This window comes from Paralichthys olivaceus, chromosome 5, assembly GCF_024713975.1.
Source record: "Paralichthys olivaceus isolate ysfri-2021 chromosome 5, ASM2471397v2, whole genome shotgun sequence".
NCBI classification, from domain to species: Eukaryota; Metazoa; Chordata; class Actinopteri; order Pleuronectiformes; family Paralichthyidae; genus Paralichthys; species Paralichthys olivaceus.
The window spans coordinates 18,349,963-18,367,668 of NC_091097.1; the positions used below are offsets into that span (position 1 = coordinate 18,349,963).

Genomic DNA, 17,706 nt, shown 5'->3' on the forward strand with positions numbered 1-17,706 from the left:
GACTTGTCATTTATAACATTTAATGAAGTAGTATACAAAGTGCTGCACAGTTCAACTCTAGAACTGAACCCAAAGAAACGCTGGAAAGAAGTACACAGCATGCAACAGCGTATGGCTAGTATGTACTCCACAAGGTAGAGGTAGTCGTCTACTTTGGGTTTTTTATTTGTTTTACAATAACATTACACATGTGGCACAGTGACTCCCCTCACATAAGTACAGTAGTAATTTGTAGCATAAACTAGGTCTGCAGAGGAAGACGCTTAATATGCACACAAAGAAGAGCTACTGTGGATTCATGATATATCCGTACATCCAGAACAAAGCATGGAACCAAGCACAAGTGATACATGTAGAATTGAATCAGTGCTAATAAATAATGTTTTTGGTTAGAAATGTACAATGGATATAAAAATATTCACCTATTCCCCCATTATTAAGTATTTTAACTGAATGCACAACAGAACTATTAACAACCCAAATCCCTCCACTTTATACAAACTGAGGGATCCAGGGACAATTGCTCCATATCGCTGCATTTATATTTGATGTATTCTAAGGCTAAGAGTGAGAACAAAAAGCAGCCGTGTGATTATTTTGAGCACTAATGTAGAGAGCAAAGCGATAAACTCCACATGTCCCTGGGGCAGAACTTTGTGTTCACTCCACCCGCTGTCTCCTGCAGGGAAGAACCGGGCTAATCCAACATCAGAAACCTTGGCTCCGAGAGTTTGTTATATAACTGATCTGTGAGTTGGTCCTCGATCAGATGATATTCGAGATTAGCACCTATAACTATTCACATCGACCTGATGGAGAGAAGCAGTCTGGGGATAATCAGAGGTGGATACAGCTGCTGTGCATCATGTGTTGTAGCTACAGCAGACAAACAGTACTTGTGCTTTTTTTTTTAGCCGTGTGAAACAGCCTCGTACTGCACTAATCCACGTCTGGCTACCTACTGCAACACGTGGGGCCAGGTCAGTATACACACAAGACTTAATCAGGGTTTAATGTGCACAGGTATGAGCACAAACACAGGCTCTCCAGATACAGTCAATACTGAGGCAAATTGACCAAATGACAAACACACAAACTCTTCTCCTGCAGGCTGACAACAGCAGTGTGTTAACGGTCAAGAGTGTGCAACACTGAACGGTCTAAATCATCTCCACCAAAGACGATCTGAACTGAAAATCAATTAAAGCAAAAACCAGTTGACAACAGCACTTGAAACAACTCAGACCAACTCCAGAACAATTGGACAGTGCAAAATAACCTGTGATGGTGGCCATAAAAAATAATAAGCTAATAAAGCCTGAGACCTGTGCACCCAGGCAACAAATGTGAGACTGGGAGAGAAACCCAACTTTTCACCATGACAAACAAAGAGCAGCTCTGTTTTACAGTCACATGACGCCGACAACATGATGCTGATTTCTGTTCAATTTTCATGAATGAGCAACAAGACCGGAAACTGTTTACTTCTTTCAGTGCTTATGTATCATTTGTGGAAGTAGATTCAGTTTTACATCAGATTATTGTTGAGTTAGAAATGTTAGAAATAGTCACGTATTCACCCGTTTGATTTCTATATAAGGAAGCAAACACATGCGAGCTGCAGACATTCAAAACAGCCTAATGTTTGTTTTCACTTATCCCTGGAAACACGTCGAGCATCAGTGTGGCCACTGTATTAATGAAGATGTTTCAGTGTTTAACACATCTGATGTCCAAAGGGGCACGAAACCTTTAACCCAAGAATGTTGAGTCCTTCAGGCTGATCGACACTTTATTAGCTTTTGGGATGTCATACACAATCAACATTATATTCTTCCCCTTGTCACAGTGGCACGGACCCATCAACACGATTACCACAGTGACTCTAACCAATAAAAAAAAAAAAAGTCAAATATGAGATTATTTCCTATGAATCAATCAATCCAGGGGTCAGTCCCTCCATCCCAGAGTGTGAGGCCCTGACAGCGTGCCTACTCTTTGCGTTATTAATACTTTGCTTTGCTGAGAGCCATGAACTCCAGAGACCCTTAATTTTTTTCTGAGATTAGAATATTTGGATGATCACACCACATGTGATCATTGGATGAATCACGTGTTCTCACAGGTGATGGAGAAGAGGGCTTTAAAACATTCAGAAATTAAAGAGAGTGTGGGTTTAAGGAGAAAGGTTGATTCCATGCAGATGGTTTTTCCAGGAAACTCTTTTTGGCTTGAGGTCACCATTGCCCACAAATTTGTACGGCTGACATTTGACAGTTGACTAGTGAGTCAGGGATAGGGTGGCTGTGCCACAGCAGTTCTCAGCAGGTCCTCAGGATCTGAGAGAGCACAGTAGAGAGTATACCCCATCTCATCCACTTCCTGTTCCGTCAGCTCACAGAATAAGTTAACTTTAGGGTTGAGGGCACACGGAAGCCTCCCGGCCTCTAGGTGTCCCACTAACGCTCGTAGCAGCTGGAGGAAGCGGTCGGCCAATGCTTCCATGGTCCAGTCGCCTTCTTTTTCACTCAACAACAAGATGGCGTTGGTGAGCTGGCTGGCGTTTAGACGGTTGAGTGCAGGGTTAAGCTTGCACATCGCCTTTGCCACCTTCAGGCAGGTGCATCGGCAGCCTCCATCCTCCTGATCCAGAGCCCTGAGCCGCGCTGTCTCTGGCACACGGAAGCTCTGCCGCCACAGGTTTTCATGGCGCTCTGCAGCAAGCCGATGTGGTTTAGCTATTAGCGAGGTTCCGTCTTCCATCACGAGTAAAGGTAAGAAGTCCACATAGAGCTTCCTGTCTGTCTCGTACTGTACCTCCAGGGTCAGTGTTTCTGACGGAACCACGGGACGGATGACATAGTCAAGCACACTTCCTATAGCTGGCCAGTTGATGGAGCCAGCAACAAGCTTGTCAAAGACCTCGAGGAGTGATTTAGGAGACAGGTAACCTCCAACCATGCAGCGGTCCCAGTAGCTGCTATTTCGTGGGAAATATTCCAAGTTCTCCCTGCGGACAAGCCAGAAGCCTGGGACGTTCATGATGGTGTCCTCTCCAGGGATGAACGACCACAGGTTTTTCTCCAAGATCAGAGGCACCATAAGCTGGGCGTGGTCTGCTGTGACCACCTAGATGATGGAGGGAGGGCAAAAAAAAAAGGTTTTATAAAACTAACATGCTTGAAGAAGTTAAAACTAAAGATTAAAATGTGTGAAACCTCTTACCTGCAGGTCGTCATACAGACTTCCACTAAGGTACATTTCTCTGAGCGGCATGTCAGGCAGTTTGGCGTGAAGAAACACTCTGAGCTCTGCACAAATGTCCAGGGCCGCCCTCCTGGCCGTAGTCTGCTCCTCGGTGGGAATGTTCACATTATTCTGGTAGAACTCCCACAGATGTTCCTGCAGAGACAAACGCATCCGGGCCCGCAGCAGATCGGACTGAGTGGCATCGCTGCCTCCCACAGCAGCTCGACCCACAGCCCTCCGCAGACAGTCTGAAGAGATCAGAGGCAATTCAAAGTTAAAAGATGCATTTGTTTAAAATACACAGCAGAATCTTGTGATCTTCCCTCTTACATCATTTCAGATAATAGCCACTTTGATACAGACAGCTATATTGACATTTTACCACTTTCGCTTATTTATACTGCACCTAACAAGTTGCAATAATGTCGTGATTTAAGAAAACATGACCGTTGATGTATAACACAGTAGCGTCTGATTTTGTCTCACCATATTGATTCTCCCCTCTACACAGGCATCAATTTAGCCCTATGAGTACGCCGACTGATGACATAAAGATGGGACAATGACCCCCCACACACACATTCTGTGTTTGTACGTTTAATACAGACCGTCAAGGCAGAATAAGGGTGCAGCATTCACACTTTGAACTGGCTGTGTAAAAGGTGCTGATGACCTTTAAAGGAGAGGCCAGGGGTAAAGATGCAATCTACAAAGACTAAATTACCTGAGGTATTATTAAAGCATCAGTTTCAACTACCATATATCAAACTAATATAGAACAGCCGGGTGACTAACTACAGTAGAACAGAGAGCCATCACCCACTGTAAAGGAAAAGCAAGAATCGTCCCAATAGGCTGTCTGTAAACAAATAAAAAAAATGAATCTTAAATGACAGCCGACTGAAGTCGAAACCACGAAACTGGCTACTCACTGACAATTCAACAATGAAGAGGAATCGACTTTGTTTTCCTCACCTGGTTCAAAAGCATGTGACGTAGTGGGCAGAGACTGTAGTGACCTGCTAACCGTGGACTTCATGCCATGGTTCAGTACCCGTGGTGACGAACCCATCCAGGCTGGCTCTTCCCAGCTTCTCTTTCCTGTCTGCTCCATCTTGGTGGGGCTGGTGGGAGCACTTATGGCACGGTCATACATCTGTACAACAAAGAAACGTGTCCGAGTTGTTCATATTGGTATGGATGCTTAAGTAAGAGGGGGGTTTTCCCACCATCACACATGGGACTGTGGGGAATGGAAACAAAATAGAGATAAATGTTGCCTGACTTACTCTTTTGACAGCGAGTGTTGCAATGCCAAGCATTGCGGCTCCTCCCACCCCAAGCACAAGCTTAGCATTGGAAAGCATAAAATCAATGGCTGTGCCAATCCCGTTGTCATCTTTCTTCCCTTTACGGTCTCCATTCACCCCCGCCATCCTGCCAGTGAAAAGAGCATAAGGGTTAGAGAGTGGATAGGGACAGAAAAGGCATCATATGTTGGGCAAACATCTAAAATATTACACACAGACTTTAGACTACACCTCTCAATCAGCATGAGCATTGAGTGCAAGTTACCACAAAGACCACAATTTACTCTTTATCTGGGATCTCAGAATCCTACAAACTAAAATCTTCTTCCATCCATCGCAAAGAAAGTCTCAGATCTAAAATGTTTCAAGACTGTGACAGTATCTTGTTATTGTAAACCCACCTGGGAGATGAACCTCCAGACGACCTTTAAACCCACCCACGGATGACCTCTCACCCCTTCCACCTACATAAGCCCACCCAATCGGCTGCTGAGGAAGAACTGGCCCCTCTTCAGTGCGTCCTCCTTATCCTCGGGTACTGTCAGGGCCTGGCAGCGGCGAAACTCACGGGCCACAGCGCGGCGATAGTAGTTCCGGTCGGTGTGCTGAAGGTGACGGCCTGCGCGGAGCAGCGCCCGGTACAGCTCCAGCACAGCACTGCGAGACCAGCCGCCCATTAGGCACCACACATGGAGAGGGGGGACACCCTGGCACCTGGGCAGAGGAACACAGAGGCTTAACAAGCGTGTGGAAATAAACACATCATGTGTATGTAGAAAATATCAGAGCAGTCACACGAGCAAAACATCAGTATCTTGTCATTGTGCTGGTTCGAGGGTAGTGACTGGTGGGAGGAGAATGAATGATTGTGGGGTTGAGAGGGCAAACAATAGTGTTACTAAAGAGACATTTATCTTTTTCCCCTGTTAATAAGTTTATTTGCTATTGTTGAGGGTTAAGGACAGAGGATGCCACACCTTGTTAAACTCAGACAAACTGTGATTTGTGAATATGGGCTATACGTGATTATTGATTGATTGATTAGTTGGAAGCCAAAGATAAAGCTATGTGCCTTTATAACCTCATCATGGATTCCAGTATTCATTCTTCTACAATCTTTATCCTCCAGCTCATCCACAGAGCTATACATATTTTTGATAAGGGACTAAAAATGGAAACAAATGTACATTCACCATCTTTATGTCAGAGAGAGAAAACAAACCTCTCCTTCATCAGTTTAAGTATCTTGAGCACAAATGTTTACAGGCAGCTTCTCTGCAGTGCAGTGTCAGCTGACGTTAGCTAGCAGGGAAATGTGGCCGCTTATCCATCGTGGTTTCTCTTTTCTCGACGATATAAAAAAAATCACTGTTGTGTGAACATGAGCACCACGGAGTAGACACCACCACAAAGATGCTGACGTCCCCCCCCCCTTTAGTGTCTTCAGAGAAACTCTCCACGGGGAAAGTCACACATCTCATGACTGACTCGTTAGCTTAGCGCGCTAACGAGCTAGCTGCAGGCGCTGACCTTTAGGAAGCTTCACTGACAGAACACGAAGAGACGCGGGGAACGGAAACAAACACACGAGTACACACAGCGAAGGACACGAGAGGAAAACCTACGTTTCAGAAATGAAGAGCAGTGTTGTGTCTTCAGGAGAAGCTCTGCCGGAGCCGGGGTCAGGAGAGACAGCGACACCGGAAACGAATGGTCCACTACTCACATACTACTTCCGGGGTGCTGTTTAATTATGGCAGTTATAGTAATGATGTTGTGATTACTGATCCTCTGACGTGTTTATTCATTAGACCTAATATGTGCATGTTATTGTTCTAATTCATATTTACAATGTTTGTATTTATACATGTTCATAAATAAAGTTCTGAAGAACCATTAATGATGTCAACATAATAAAGAAGTATAAACTATATATAGAGTTTCTCCAAACTATTTAAAATGTAAAATATACAATGCAAGATATGCGAGGATTCATGAATTCCTTCTAAATCATTTCTGCACACCAGTTTAGAAACAAATACAGATGGTTCATGCATGAGGCTCATTATCTCTATCATATATATATATATATATATATATTGATAAATGTATATATTAGATACAGGAATCTTCGAGTCTACATTGAATATTAGCTTCTTTCAGAGTTTTAAAATGTACTCATCATTTCAAACTTTGAGATAAAAACAACACCGCTACATGAAAATGTGACTTCCACAAAAATAATATGATCTAATACAAATAAGACCAGAAAAACCAACATTAGACAGTAACATAGAGAATTTATTTGTAAAATTGATTATACAGTGTTTATAGCCAAGAATTGAAGGATTCAAACAAATTAAAAAGTGAACAACTTATTCATACAAGTTATACTGTGTAACTTTGTCCATATCAAAACAGTCTTAACCATAGATATTATTATATTATAATAAAACAATCCAAGCTGTACTTAACCCCCCCACCCTACATTTTCAACATGCAGTTACATTGATATTAAAGCTTTGCTGTTAAGGAAACCATCCTGTAAGTGTAAAATAGCATTTAAAGAATAAATAATAAAAGTCTTTGAGTCATCTCAATTTTAGCTCATTTACTCTTCCTTTTTTTTTGCAATAATGCCTCCGGGTTACCAGACACCAACATTTATGCTTGGGATGCAAAGGTCAGGCCAAACTTAGACCTTTCCCTTTCTCCTCTGATCATGGACACAACAGGAAAGATTTAAAATAAACTCAAAACTGGATGAAACTCTGGATTATTGAGACATTTCTATTCAACAAATCCATAATATATACTCTTCTTTGATCCCATTATTGCAAGTCCTCTATATTACATCTATTTGCCTGAAAATACGAGGAGAACTAATAATCAGGGCATGTATTTCTTTCCTTTCATCCTCGGTATGATCTGTATATCTCTGACGTCATCGTGCTGTAGCAGCCAACACAAGTAGCGCTCCGTCCCCATGCCCCAACCACTGGTGAGGAGTGGTTTTGCTTGTCGCATGCTAATGTACCATTTGTAGGACTGCTCGGGAACTGCATGGTGCCTGAGAGCCTCTTGCACCATCTCAGGGGTGGAGTGACGCTCACCAAGACCGACAGTCTCACCCAGCCCTATCAGAAGGTCTGCAGCTTTGGCTTTGCATTGCCCACTGCCCTCTACATATGCCTGATAGAAGGGGACTCCCAGATGATCCATTTCAGTCACCCAAACAGCACCACCGTATTTTTCTATCAAGACTCGCTCTCCTTTGCGTGTTAGCTTTCTGCCAAACTGGGGCTGACTGTCTTGGACCCACTCAAGGCAGTCAGCAGATGGCATCATCGGAATGGCCTGGTCAAGAGGGACTCTCGGTAGTCCATTTTTTCCCTCTAGTTTACTCAGCATGGCTTTGGCATGCGTAAGGGTCCCAACAGTGTTGAGAATTATATCTGAGTGCTGCTTCAACATGGACTTAGTGAGATGGGCCAAGTATCTCTCCGCTGTGCAAATGGCGTCGTTCATATCACCCAACAGTTCACACTCCACGTGGTAGAACTGGTTCAGGTGCGTGGCATCAGGATCTTCCCCTCTAAAGCTGGGAGATACGTAGTAGGTTCCTGGCAGGTTATCCTGGAAGCGAAGGAAGTATTCAAGAACAAATTGCATTGAGTCAGCCAGGTAGATGTCCTGCCCCAGCAGGTTAACAGAAACTGGTTCTGAGTCAGATCCAAGACCCATTGGTGAGGAGATGGTGTCTGTGGTGAGAGGGGTCAGAGCATAGGAGAAATGGCAGGAATTTTGGAAATATTCCACAGTGCTGTGGAAAAGAGTGTTTTGAATCTGGAACAGGTTGCGATACCACTGGCTTTTAATGGCAAGTGTGGAATGGGTGACAGGGTTTTGCCATGAATGTGGAGCCTTGCACTTGGTGATTTTTGAGTGGATCACTTGAAGGGTCTCAGGATCGGCAGCTGGCCCATCCATCGATGACACATATCCAGGGTAGCTTTGAAAGAATTCTGTTTGCACCTCAGCAGGCTGAGTGCTATCAGGTGGAGGTAAAAGAGGGATCAGCTTGGCATGAGCATAGTCAATCTCCAAGCCCTCAAAGATCAGTGCAACGCCTCGAGCTCTCATCCCCTCTTCCAATAGTCTGGCAACTGTATGAATTGCTAAAATCATTGCTCTGTAGTCAGCTTCGTTCAATTTAAAGAGGTCACTGGGCAGTGGTTTGCGTGGCACCACAACAGTAACTCCAGGAGTGTTCGGATATGGTGTAAGGAATGCAACATACTCACTGTCTTCCCACACTCTCCACTGTTGCTGCTCTCCCCGAACAATACGGCTGAACAGGTTGTTATTGGAAGGGTCCCCGAAGAAGTCAAAGCAAGAAGGTGCATTTGGTGTTGGTAATTTGTTTCTAATCTTGGCTTGAATCTGAGTCAGAGATTTGTCATCCCAGCATGGGCTACTTTTTGAATTGCAGTAGCCAGGATCGTATGCATGGAATTCCTCTTCACCAGCAAGATGAGGCTGCCACTTTGGCTCGAGTCCATGAAGTGGGAGCAGTCTGATTTGTGAAGGATGATCAGGTGATGGGTAGAAAACGAAGGCACAGCGCTGCACTCCCAACTGTTGACATAGTAGGTTTGATACTACTCTCGCTCCCTGTAGCATAGCCACAAAATCAGGTGTGGGCAAGTGGAAGATACTGCTTGCCCCACTATTAGTTTTTCTGGTCAGAATGGTTGAGCCAGGGATCCAGGGGTTGGGATTCAAGTAGGCAACCAGCTCATCTGTTTCCCAGATCACATCAGAGAAGCTTTTTAGGGGCCTGAGGACCTCTACTCGTGAAATACCATCAATCAGAGAGGCTACAAACATTACACCAGCATTTGTTTCGATGATGGCATCACCTTGAGTGTCCACAGCAATGATGCCTGCACATGTCCCATTCAGATTTTCAGCCATGACTTCTTTGCATGCATGTCTAAGGCTGTAGCCTTTGTGATGGTAGAGACAAGCTATTCTCTGGGCAACTGTGTGCCTCAAAAAAACATCTCCATCTCCAGAGCAGGCAATAGCTAATTTGTCATCAGCATATACTCCTGCCCCTACTACTGCTGTATCTCCAACTCGTCCTTTCAGCTTTCCTACTAACCCACCTGTAGAGGATGCCGCAGCCAACCCATGCCAATGATCCAATGCTACAGCTCCAACTGTCTGAGGATGATTGTTTTTTGAGGTATTTCCAGCACTAAGCTTTGCAGTTAACTCTCTGTGGCGTATGTCAGTGTAAAAATACTCACATCCTACAGCTTTCTCCTCCTCCTGCACTTGCAGAAACTCCTCAGCCCCATCCCCCACTATAAGTGAATGTGAGCTTTTCTCCATGACACATCTGGCTGCTTTTATTGGGTTCTTCACACTTTGCACACAGGCAACAGATCCCGACCTCATTGTATTACCATCTACAATGGTGGCTTCCAATTCATTTTTGCCATCTCTGTTGAATACTGAGCCTTTACCTGCATTGAACAGAAAACAGTCCTCCAGAGCCTCCACTGACCTCTGAACTGCGTCCAGACTCCTGCCACCTTGTTGAAGGACTTGGGATCCAAGGGATAAGGCTGTCTGTAGAGCAAACTCAATAACCCCAATCACTTTGGTGTTCAACATCATCTCTTCTCCAGCTCCACCATGGATCAACATGGTATAGTTTGGGTCAGCGGTGCTTTCCCCACTTTTTGGGCTTTCTCCAATCACTTTCATTGTTTGACCCTGTTGGAGTAGACACTCCAGGGCACCCATCTGATTAGCTATGGCATATCTAACAGCTAGAAGCATCACTAACTTCAGGTTTACCTTCATGTTTTCTTGAAGCTTCTGCAGTATTTTTGCAAAGCTCCCTTTTCCGTTAAGCACAATTTGAACCCTGTCTATTCTTCCAAGGTATGCAACAGCCAGCTGATCTTGTGCATAAACATTCCCTACTCCACATTCTACACCCTCAATGAGACTTGAACCAGTCAGGTATACAGACGGACACCCAAAGGGGTCCAGAAACTTTTTCAGTGGATTGTCCGATGGCAAAAGTTGGCGCAGGGCAGCTAGATGGGGACCAACACCTTGACCATTTTTAGTTTTTCTGATGAGACTCTTGTGCTCCAAAAATGCTACATGGAACAAGCGTAAGATGTCAGTAGTGTATTGGATTGTCTTATCTGGACCTACGCAGGATGCCAAGGCACCTACTAACTTGAGAGAATGCATGGTGAGTGAGTATGTAGGATCACATCGACCATGTTTGTAGTGGCGCATATGGGTAGGTGTGACAAGCACATGACTGGCAGCTGATTCCCCAAGAGTCTGCCTCAGGGAGAGCTGCAATGAGAAGTTGATCCAGGCATCATACAGGCCTCTGTGCTCTCTGATTGTAGAAAAGACATCAGGATAGGAAGGAACATCAAAAGTGAGAACTTGATTAGTTGCTTTTGAGGCAGGGTTTGGCTTAGGGATGTTCACTCCTTGCAAGTGGAACGTTAAAGAAGTTGGGCAAAGATTATTTACATTGTTAACTGTGACGGACCCATTCACATTTTCTTGTTCAATGTGGGCTAGTTCCAAATCAACAGTCTCAGACAGATTATAGACACAACCACTCACAAACACAGCCACTATCCCATCCAACACACTGTGCTCAAACAACATTCCAGCTGTGCTGTCCTTGAACACCACCAGGTTCATCATCTGTCAGAGAAGAAAAAAAGAAAAACAAAGGTAGATTTATTTTTTCAGTCCATTCAAAAAATATGCAAGTAATTAAATTTCAATCATCAGTAATATCACTGACAAACTTTTTGTAGAGTCAAATATTCAATTGACATTTTTCATACACATCAATACTACTTCATACAAATAAACGTGTTAAGTGCAAATCTAATTTGACCACAACTTTGTGTGTGTGTGTGTCTGTGATTCTCTCTGTACCTTATCGTAGTGTCTTAGACATGGACCATCTCCTCCTCCTCCCAGCCTCACTGCATTAAGGGTATCGGCCAGATCAGAAGGTGCATTCTGGTCCTCCAAACACAGTGTGAGCACAGCGCTCTCCATTAGCCCCAGTGATGCCGCTGCTTCTCCTCCTTGCTCCAGGATCTCTTCCCTGATGGCGGCCCAGTCTTTACGATGCAGAGCTGAGAGGCTGCAAATGGCAGAGGGATCATTCTGTTTTCCTGCTCTGGGTTCATCCATCACCTGAGCAAGCTGGTTGTAGATGTCAATGAATGGTCGAGCAGACACTGGTCCACCAGGGCTGGGACGCAACAGTATGTCAACTGGGAACACTCCTCCAACACATGTGATGATGGCATGGAGACTATCTGGGTAGACCTGGAAATTACAAAGCCACAGATTAGACATAGTGGAATATATTTTGGTAAAGATTATAATTCAATGAAAAGATTCAAACACAACCTGCTCTCCAGTTGTGTCCTGCATTTTATCTCACCTTAATTTGATCTTGAACCCTGCCAGGAATCCGGCTGGCAGCAAATACCTCAGACTGCTGTGTGTTCTCCATTGGTACATCGCCCTCTGCAGGTTTTGAGGGCTCACTGTACAGCTTTGCAGCTCCCCAGAGCAGAGCAGCTGCCCTCCCGAGCTGGGTGCATCTCTTCACTTTGGATGCAGGGAGAACGATAGGGAGGGCTGTGGATGTGGGCAGAGGGTCAGAACACGAAAGCAGGCATTTCTTGAACTGCTCTGAGCCCCAGTTCTCCTGGCCAGTAAGTCTAGTTGCTAACTTCTGATCAGCAGCTTGAAGGAGCTCCCTCTGCTGTTGCAGCACACTTTTAAACTCAGGGTAAAGATCGGGTCTTAAAGTGAGCTGCAGGACACGGCCAACTTCTTGCAAGGTAACATCTAACTCTGGAGTGGGGTAGTTGCGGAGGGTCATCTTGTTGGTGTGGAGATGGCTGGTTAGAGAAAGAGAAAAAAAGAGAGAATTGGTTGTGATGTCAGAACAACATATTTTGAAGCATTTGAAGAGGAAAAGAAAAAGATCTGCATGGGAACACTATACAGGGCGAGAACAAACATCTGGGTTATTTTGTATGTTTATAATCTAAGCCAACAAATGTACCAGCACAGGAAATAGGCATTACTATTCACCCGAGGAATAACTGTACCAGCTTTGGTTATCCCATAATTTTTTTTTTACATAATGTATTTATTTTGTGGCCGTGTGAGGTTTAAACTTTTAAAATATGTTGCATCAGTTTGTGCAGATAATGATCAATGAAATTTGGAACTGAAATACACAAGCCTTGACTTTGACCTTTGATAAATTTAGAAAACAACAATCAATCGTTTAGGTCATGACCCTATCTAACTTGCCAAGTTGAATTCTAATTGAATTAAAACTGCCCAAATTATCGTTGTCACAACCAAAAAAACAGACGGAAGCCAATGATTAGAATACACCCGCTCACCACCATGAACTATCATTAAACCGCACGTTAGCGCTGTCATTGTGACAGTTTTTACTCTCACGAACTAAACTTCAGACCTGGAAGAGACAGACAGACGAGCACAATGCAATATATTTTACTGCACATCACCTGACACGCACCCTTTCTCATCTCAATCTACGTTTGCTTCACATGATGTCCAACCTTTCTCACATTAGCTGAGCCAGTAAGTGAATTATCTGAATTATGGTGAAGGGGTAGCTGAATCTAACACAGGTCTCTTTGTGTAATAATGTGATGGACATGAATGGAATGTATCCAGATTTTACTTCTGTGAGAGACAATCCCCTCCTGGACTGAGCAGCTATATGGACTGTAGTAACGTCGGATGACCAAGCCCATACACGAGGAATCAGTTACTACAGTTGATCAGCCCAGAAATAAAGCATGCCATTTGGTTCTTATTGGTTGACAAGGAAATGCATACCTCACTGTTGGCAAATTAGATTTTACTTGATTTGACTCATCAGTTCAAGGATTTCCACACAAGGCTGCCTGTCTGTGTGGTGGATTCAGCTCTTGGAATATTGATCTTATGATTTCAATAGCTCAGTTAGTGAAGGGAGCAGCGTTAGCAATTTTACTTATTACTACAAAATACATATCTTTCTGTCTATCACAACAGCACATTTGCAATTAAAGTGACTGATGGATTTCATGGACTTTCAAAAACTTAAAAACATTAACCATTTACCAATTTAAACTCGGAGGTTTACTCCCATCTGTAGAGATTTTTTCATTTTAAAACCCTGCCTTTATCAGAAGTAAACCAATACAACCGAAGCAAATGGGATTTTGTTCATGCTGCTTGAAAATTTAAAAACATTTAGGAATTAGCAAGACTTCTGTCCGAACAACTCCAACCCTGACAACTGGAATGGTTGTCAGTAACATTTGGGGAAATCTTCTACGAAACAAAAAGTCCATGACAACAATTCACAGTGAAATGAATTTACATACCAAGATGTATTTGAATTAGAATTTTCATTTTGAATATTTATTTAATATCTAATTAAAAACACTACTGTACCTAATTGCAGATACAGGCTTTGTGCCTGAGGACAATAGACTTGTTTCTACTCACAATTAATCTGTAATTATTCTAAAGACAGATATTCATGGAAATGATCTTACCTCAGTCGGGATATTTCTCTCAAATCTGGCCAGTTGGTTGGATGGAAGCTCAGTCACTGGTAGGAAACTTTGGTTGGACAACAGAAACTAGGCTTTATATATAATGCAGAAGCAGTGACTCCAATGAAGCAATTTGGTTTCTTGCCTCCCCTTCTCTGTCCTAAATGCAATATATAGTGCTCTCTCTCTCTTTCTCTCTCTCTCTCTCTCTCTCTCCCATGGTGTGTTACACACCCCTGGAGTATGTTGGGATTACTCTGCCTTAAACATGGCACCATTACATAACCACAAATTTGGAAGTCTTTCACTTGGATTCACAGATGAACTAGTTATGTGATATATCAGGGACACGGGGATTTCATCACATCTGGCACAACATAAACTTGAACTCAAGGATGATTCAAATTCGGAGGTCAAAGGACATGTGACCCCACAAAACCCTTTTTGCCTTTAGAATGCGTTTTGTGCACTTCGCTCCAACGTGGTGGAACAGACTTAGATATCAGAGAAGCTTCAGTAAACTTCTTTAAAAGTGAACTTTTAAAGAAGTTGCTTCTGCCTTTAACTGATCTCACACTTGCTTGTACTATACTGATATTTTCCATCACTTTTATTATTTTCTGTTTTTATGCATTTTTATTAAATTTTATTGACTTTTCATTTCCTTTTCTTTTAAATGTAATTTTAACATTAAAATCTGGTTTCTTCTTATTTGAGTTACATTTTTCACTTTTTGTTCGTGAGGCACTTTGAGCTGTATTCTTTGTATGAAATGTTCTGAACAAATAAAGTTAACTGTTATTTTTGTTATTATTACAAACAATGGTTCCACTGATAAAGGTGCATGTTATGGATATATTCGTATTGTTATTCTCACTGTCTGCTGCTGTAACAGGTGAGAATATCCTGGTGTGGGATCAATAAAGTTTTAGATTATTTTATGCAGGACTTGGATTATCTTTTGGATGAATCTGTACTTCTGTAACTTTTCCTGAGAGGAAATGTGAATCCCGGAGGAAGATAAAGAATCTCCGGTTCCCCCCTGCGCTCAGAGCTCGTTCCTGCGCGTCATGGCGGCTCAGACCCGAGCTGTGGTGTCCGGCCAGTGGCTGGCAGAGGCTATCAGGTGTAACCTCGTCGGTCCCAAGCTTCGCATCCTCGACACGTCGTGGTATCTGCCCAAACTGAAGCGGGATCCGAAGGCTGAGTTTGCGCAGAGGCACATTCCGGGCTCCTTGTTTTTTGACATCGTCGAGTGCAGCGACCGCAGCTCTGCGTTCGATCTCATGCTGCCGACCTCCAGCCACTTCTCCCGTTACGTCGGCGACCTGGGCATCGGCAGAGACACGCACGTAGTCGTGTACGACACCAGCGACTTCGGGTCGTACAGCGCGCCCCGGGTGTGGTGGATGTTCCGGCTGTTCGGACACAGCCTGGTGTCGGTGCTGGACGGCGGCTGGAAGAACTGGCTGGCCGACGGTCATCCGGTCACATCGGAGAGCAGCGCCCCGGAGCGCACAGAGTTCAAGGCCGCTGCCAATCTGTCGTGGGTGAAGAGCTACGAGGACATGCTGGAGAACATGGGCACCGGGCAGGTGCAGGTGGTGGACGCCCGGCCTGCAGGCAGGTTCAGGGGGATTGAGCCTGAGCTCAGAGACGGTGAGAGGGTTTTATTTTGCAGCATCTTTTAGTTTATCTGTTTGTGTTTTCTTTTGTTTTCTCCTTGAGCAAAACTTGTTCAATCGTTTTGTCCACTTCAAAAAAGCTTACAATGTGTAACATATTCATTCTTGTCAGATTTTAATGACAGAGGCACTTATTCAAACGTGTAACACATTAAATACTGAGGTGTGATTTGCTCTCATCTGTGAAGGATCAAATTCTGTAGTGTCAAGAAGATGAGGGCAGGTCAAGACCCAATAAGTTTCCAGGAGGTGGCCCCACCCCTGGATTCGTCCTTTATTTTAGATTCATTATGTTGGCTGTGACATAAGAATAAGAAACATAATAAAGTATTCTACTGTGACAGCCAGCAAAATAAGGAAAACTCTCTAATTGACAGTTGGCAACTTTGGGGGCCAATCAGATTCCAGGAGCTGGCCACATCTCTGGAGTCCCCCATGTCAAGTTTTATTCAATATAACTTTTTATTGGCTGTCACATAATCAATCATTCCTCTCTCTCACCTGCACAGATACGCTGCCCGGCCATTTCCCTGGTGCGATCAACATGCCCTTCACGACTTTCATGGATGCCAATGGAAAGGAGCTGGAGACCGAGGGCCTGTCCAAACTGTTCAGAGAGGCAGGGGTGGACCTGGAGAAACCACTGTGGACCACCTGTACTGCTGGTGTCACCGCGTGTCACGTTGTCCTGGCTGCTCACCTGCTGGGCCACCCTGGAGTGTGTGTCTACGACGGCTCCTGGTCTGAATGGTTTAAGAAGGCAAGTCCGGAGCATATCATCTCAGAGGGAGAAGGAAAGAAGGTCTAAACAAACAAAATTGGACAGACAGCACGTGAAGATGTTTTTACAAGTGAAAGCTGTTTGTCTGCTGTGACAGATCAAGACCACTATACTGTGCTTTTAGAAGCATGTTCATGTTGAGCTTGTTATCTGCTCACTCACATAACTTACATAACATGGCAGTAGCAGGTTTTTTCAGCTCACAGAATTGATTGATACAAATCTAATATGCATTATGCAAATGATTAAAGTTTAAAATTTAAAACGTGCATAATTCAGAACAATATAAAACTATCCTGAACTAGTCTGTAGTTGTTTGTTGAATGGTTCAAGATATTTTTGAAAATCTTTGATGACAGGAGAGGACTGACTCTCAAATATGCACTTTCTTTATAGAATCATAGATTGATGTTGTATTCTTATAAAAAAAATTCAATAAATGGTTTCCTGAGCTCCTTGTGTTCTTCTGGTAAATTGTCCTATTGTTTCATTTAACTCTGTTATAATAAAACTTGCTCCTGCATGGAGCCAAAACTCCTGTATTCAGTAACTACAGAGTAAATATTAAACTGTTTGAGGAGCTGTGGAGGAGAACTGGGCACAATTCTGTACATGGATGATATATTGATCAACCACATGATTCCCCCACAACCCATGAGATCATTGGAAATGATTGAAGTTCTCTTCCTCGTCCAGTTTTATGGTAAATGTAATGCAGAAATGTTTTGCTATAGTGTTTTTACTTTATAACATTCTTAATTATTGAGTTAAATAAGATAAACATACTTCAGGGGGCTAGCTGAAGTATAAGTCGTAAGTATGCCTCCGTGTTAACTGATGGGACATGAGCCAAACTAAAGAGTTAAAGGAAACTGAAAATGTTTCTCAGAGATGGTTTCTGTCAAAAATTGCCCTGTTTTTCTGAATTAATGAGATAATTTTCCTTTTTAAACAGATTTTCTTAGATATCAGAGAAGCTGGCTCAGTAAACATCTTTAAAAGTAAACTTG

General features: G+C 43.4%; 4 protein-coding genes across 5 annotated transcripts; 1 reads left to right on the forward strand and 3 right to left on the reverse strand.

Moving 5' to 3' along the window:
• Positions 1-3: 3 nt before the first annotated feature.
• mief1 (mitochondrial elongation factor 1) lies at positions 4-4,685 on the reverse strand. The gene is made up of 4 exons (XM_020108744.2): positions 4,539-4,685; positions 4,225-4,405; positions 3,226-3,497; positions 4-3,129 (listed from the first exon to the last, which is right to left on the reverse strand). Exons 1-4 carry the CDS (start codon positions 4,683-4,685, stop codon positions 2,290-2,292), a joined length of 1,440 nt encoding a protein of 479 aa, XP_019964303.1. The 3' UTR covers positions 4-2,289.
• LOC138407854 (mitochondrial ribosome and complex I assembly factor AltMIEF1-like) lies at positions 4,541-5,236 on the reverse strand. The gene is made up of 2 exons (XM_069525627.1): positions 4,961-5,236; positions 4,541-4,686 (listed from the first exon to the last, which is right to left on the reverse strand). The coding sequence occupies exon 1, from the start codon at positions 5,234-5,236 to the stop codon at positions 5,024-5,026; it is 213 nt and encodes a 70-aa protein (XP_069381728.1). The 3' UTR covers positions 4,541-4,686; positions 4,961-5,023.
• A 1,603-nt stretch (positions 5,237-6,839) lies between these two features.
• On the reverse strand, positions 6,840-16,557 carry LOC109642003 (uncharacterized). Of its 2 annotated transcripts, XM_069524681.1 has the most exons (5): positions 16,417-16,557; positions 14,231-14,297; positions 12,076-12,541; positions 11,556-11,957; positions 6,840-11,315 (listed from the first exon to the last, which is right to left on the reverse strand). In XM_069524681.1, the coding sequence occupies exons 3-5, from the start codon at positions 12,520-12,522 to the stop codon at positions 7,449-7,451; spliced, it is 4,716 nt and encodes a 1,571-aa protein (XP_069380782.1). In that variant the 5' UTR covers positions 12,523-12,541; positions 14,231-14,297; positions 16,417-16,557; the 3' UTR covers positions 6,840-7,448. The 2 variants fall into 2 exon arrangements, with proteins under 2 accessions (XP_069380782.1, XP_069380783.1); XM_069524682.1 differs by lacking the exon at positions 14,231-14,297 and having other exon boundaries at positions 16,417-16,549.
• Positions 14,413-17,148, forward strand: LOC138407678 (3-mercaptopyruvate sulfurtransferase-like). Its single transcript, XM_069524684.1, has 2 exons — positions 14,413-15,889; positions 16,425-17,148. The coding sequence occupies exons 1-2, from the start codon at positions 15,301-15,303 to the stop codon at positions 16,721-16,723; spliced, it is 888 nt and encodes a 295-aa protein (XP_069380785.1). The 5' UTR covers positions 14,413-15,300; the 3' UTR covers positions 16,724-17,148.
• Positions 17,149-17,706: the final 558 nt, after the last annotated feature.

What these genes read in the sequence shown, in the direction of transcription:
- LOC109642003 (XM_069524681.1), bottom strand. Translation starts at nt 12,522, where the DNA reads ATGACCCTCCGCAACTACCCCACTCCAGAGTTAGATGTTACCTTGCAA. An exon ending in GGGTTCAAGATCAAATTAAG is followed by an intron (nt 11,958 to 12,075) that starts GTGAGATAAAAT and finishes TGTAATTTCCAG; the next exon opens with GTCTACCCAGATAGTCTCCA. An exon ending in GTCTAAGACACTACGATAAG is followed by an intron (nt 11,316 to 11,555) that starts GTACAGAGAGAA and finishes CTTCTCTGACAG; the next exon opens with ATGATGAACCTGGTGGTGTT.
- LOC138407678 (XM_069524684.1), top strand. Translation starts at nt 15,301, where the DNA reads ATGGCGGCTCAGACCCGAGCTGTGGTGTCCGGCCAGTGGCTGGCAGAG. An exon ending in TGAGCCTGAGCTCAGAGACG is followed by an intron (nt 15,890 to 16,424) that starts GTGAGAGGGTTT and finishes TCACCTGCACAG; the next exon opens with ATACGCTGCCCGGCCATTTC.
- LOC138407854 (XM_069525627.1), bottom strand. Translation starts at nt 5,236, where the DNA reads ATGGGCGGCTGGTCTCGCAGTGCTGTGCTGGAGCTGTACCGGGCGCTG.
- mief1 (XM_020108744.2), bottom strand. Translation starts at nt 4,685, where the DNA reads ATGGCGGGGGTGAATGGAGACCGTAAAGGGAAGAAAGATGACAACGGG. An exon ending in CAACACTCGCTGTCAAAAGA is followed by an intron (nt 4,406 to 4,538) that starts GTAAGTCAGGCA and finishes TTTGTTGTACAG; the next exon opens with ATGTATGACCGTGCCATAAG. An exon ending in GTCACATGCTTTTGAACCAG is followed by an intron (nt 3,498 to 4,224) that starts GTGAGGAAAACA and finishes TGATCTCTTCAG; the next exon opens with ACTGTCTGCGGAGGGCTGTG.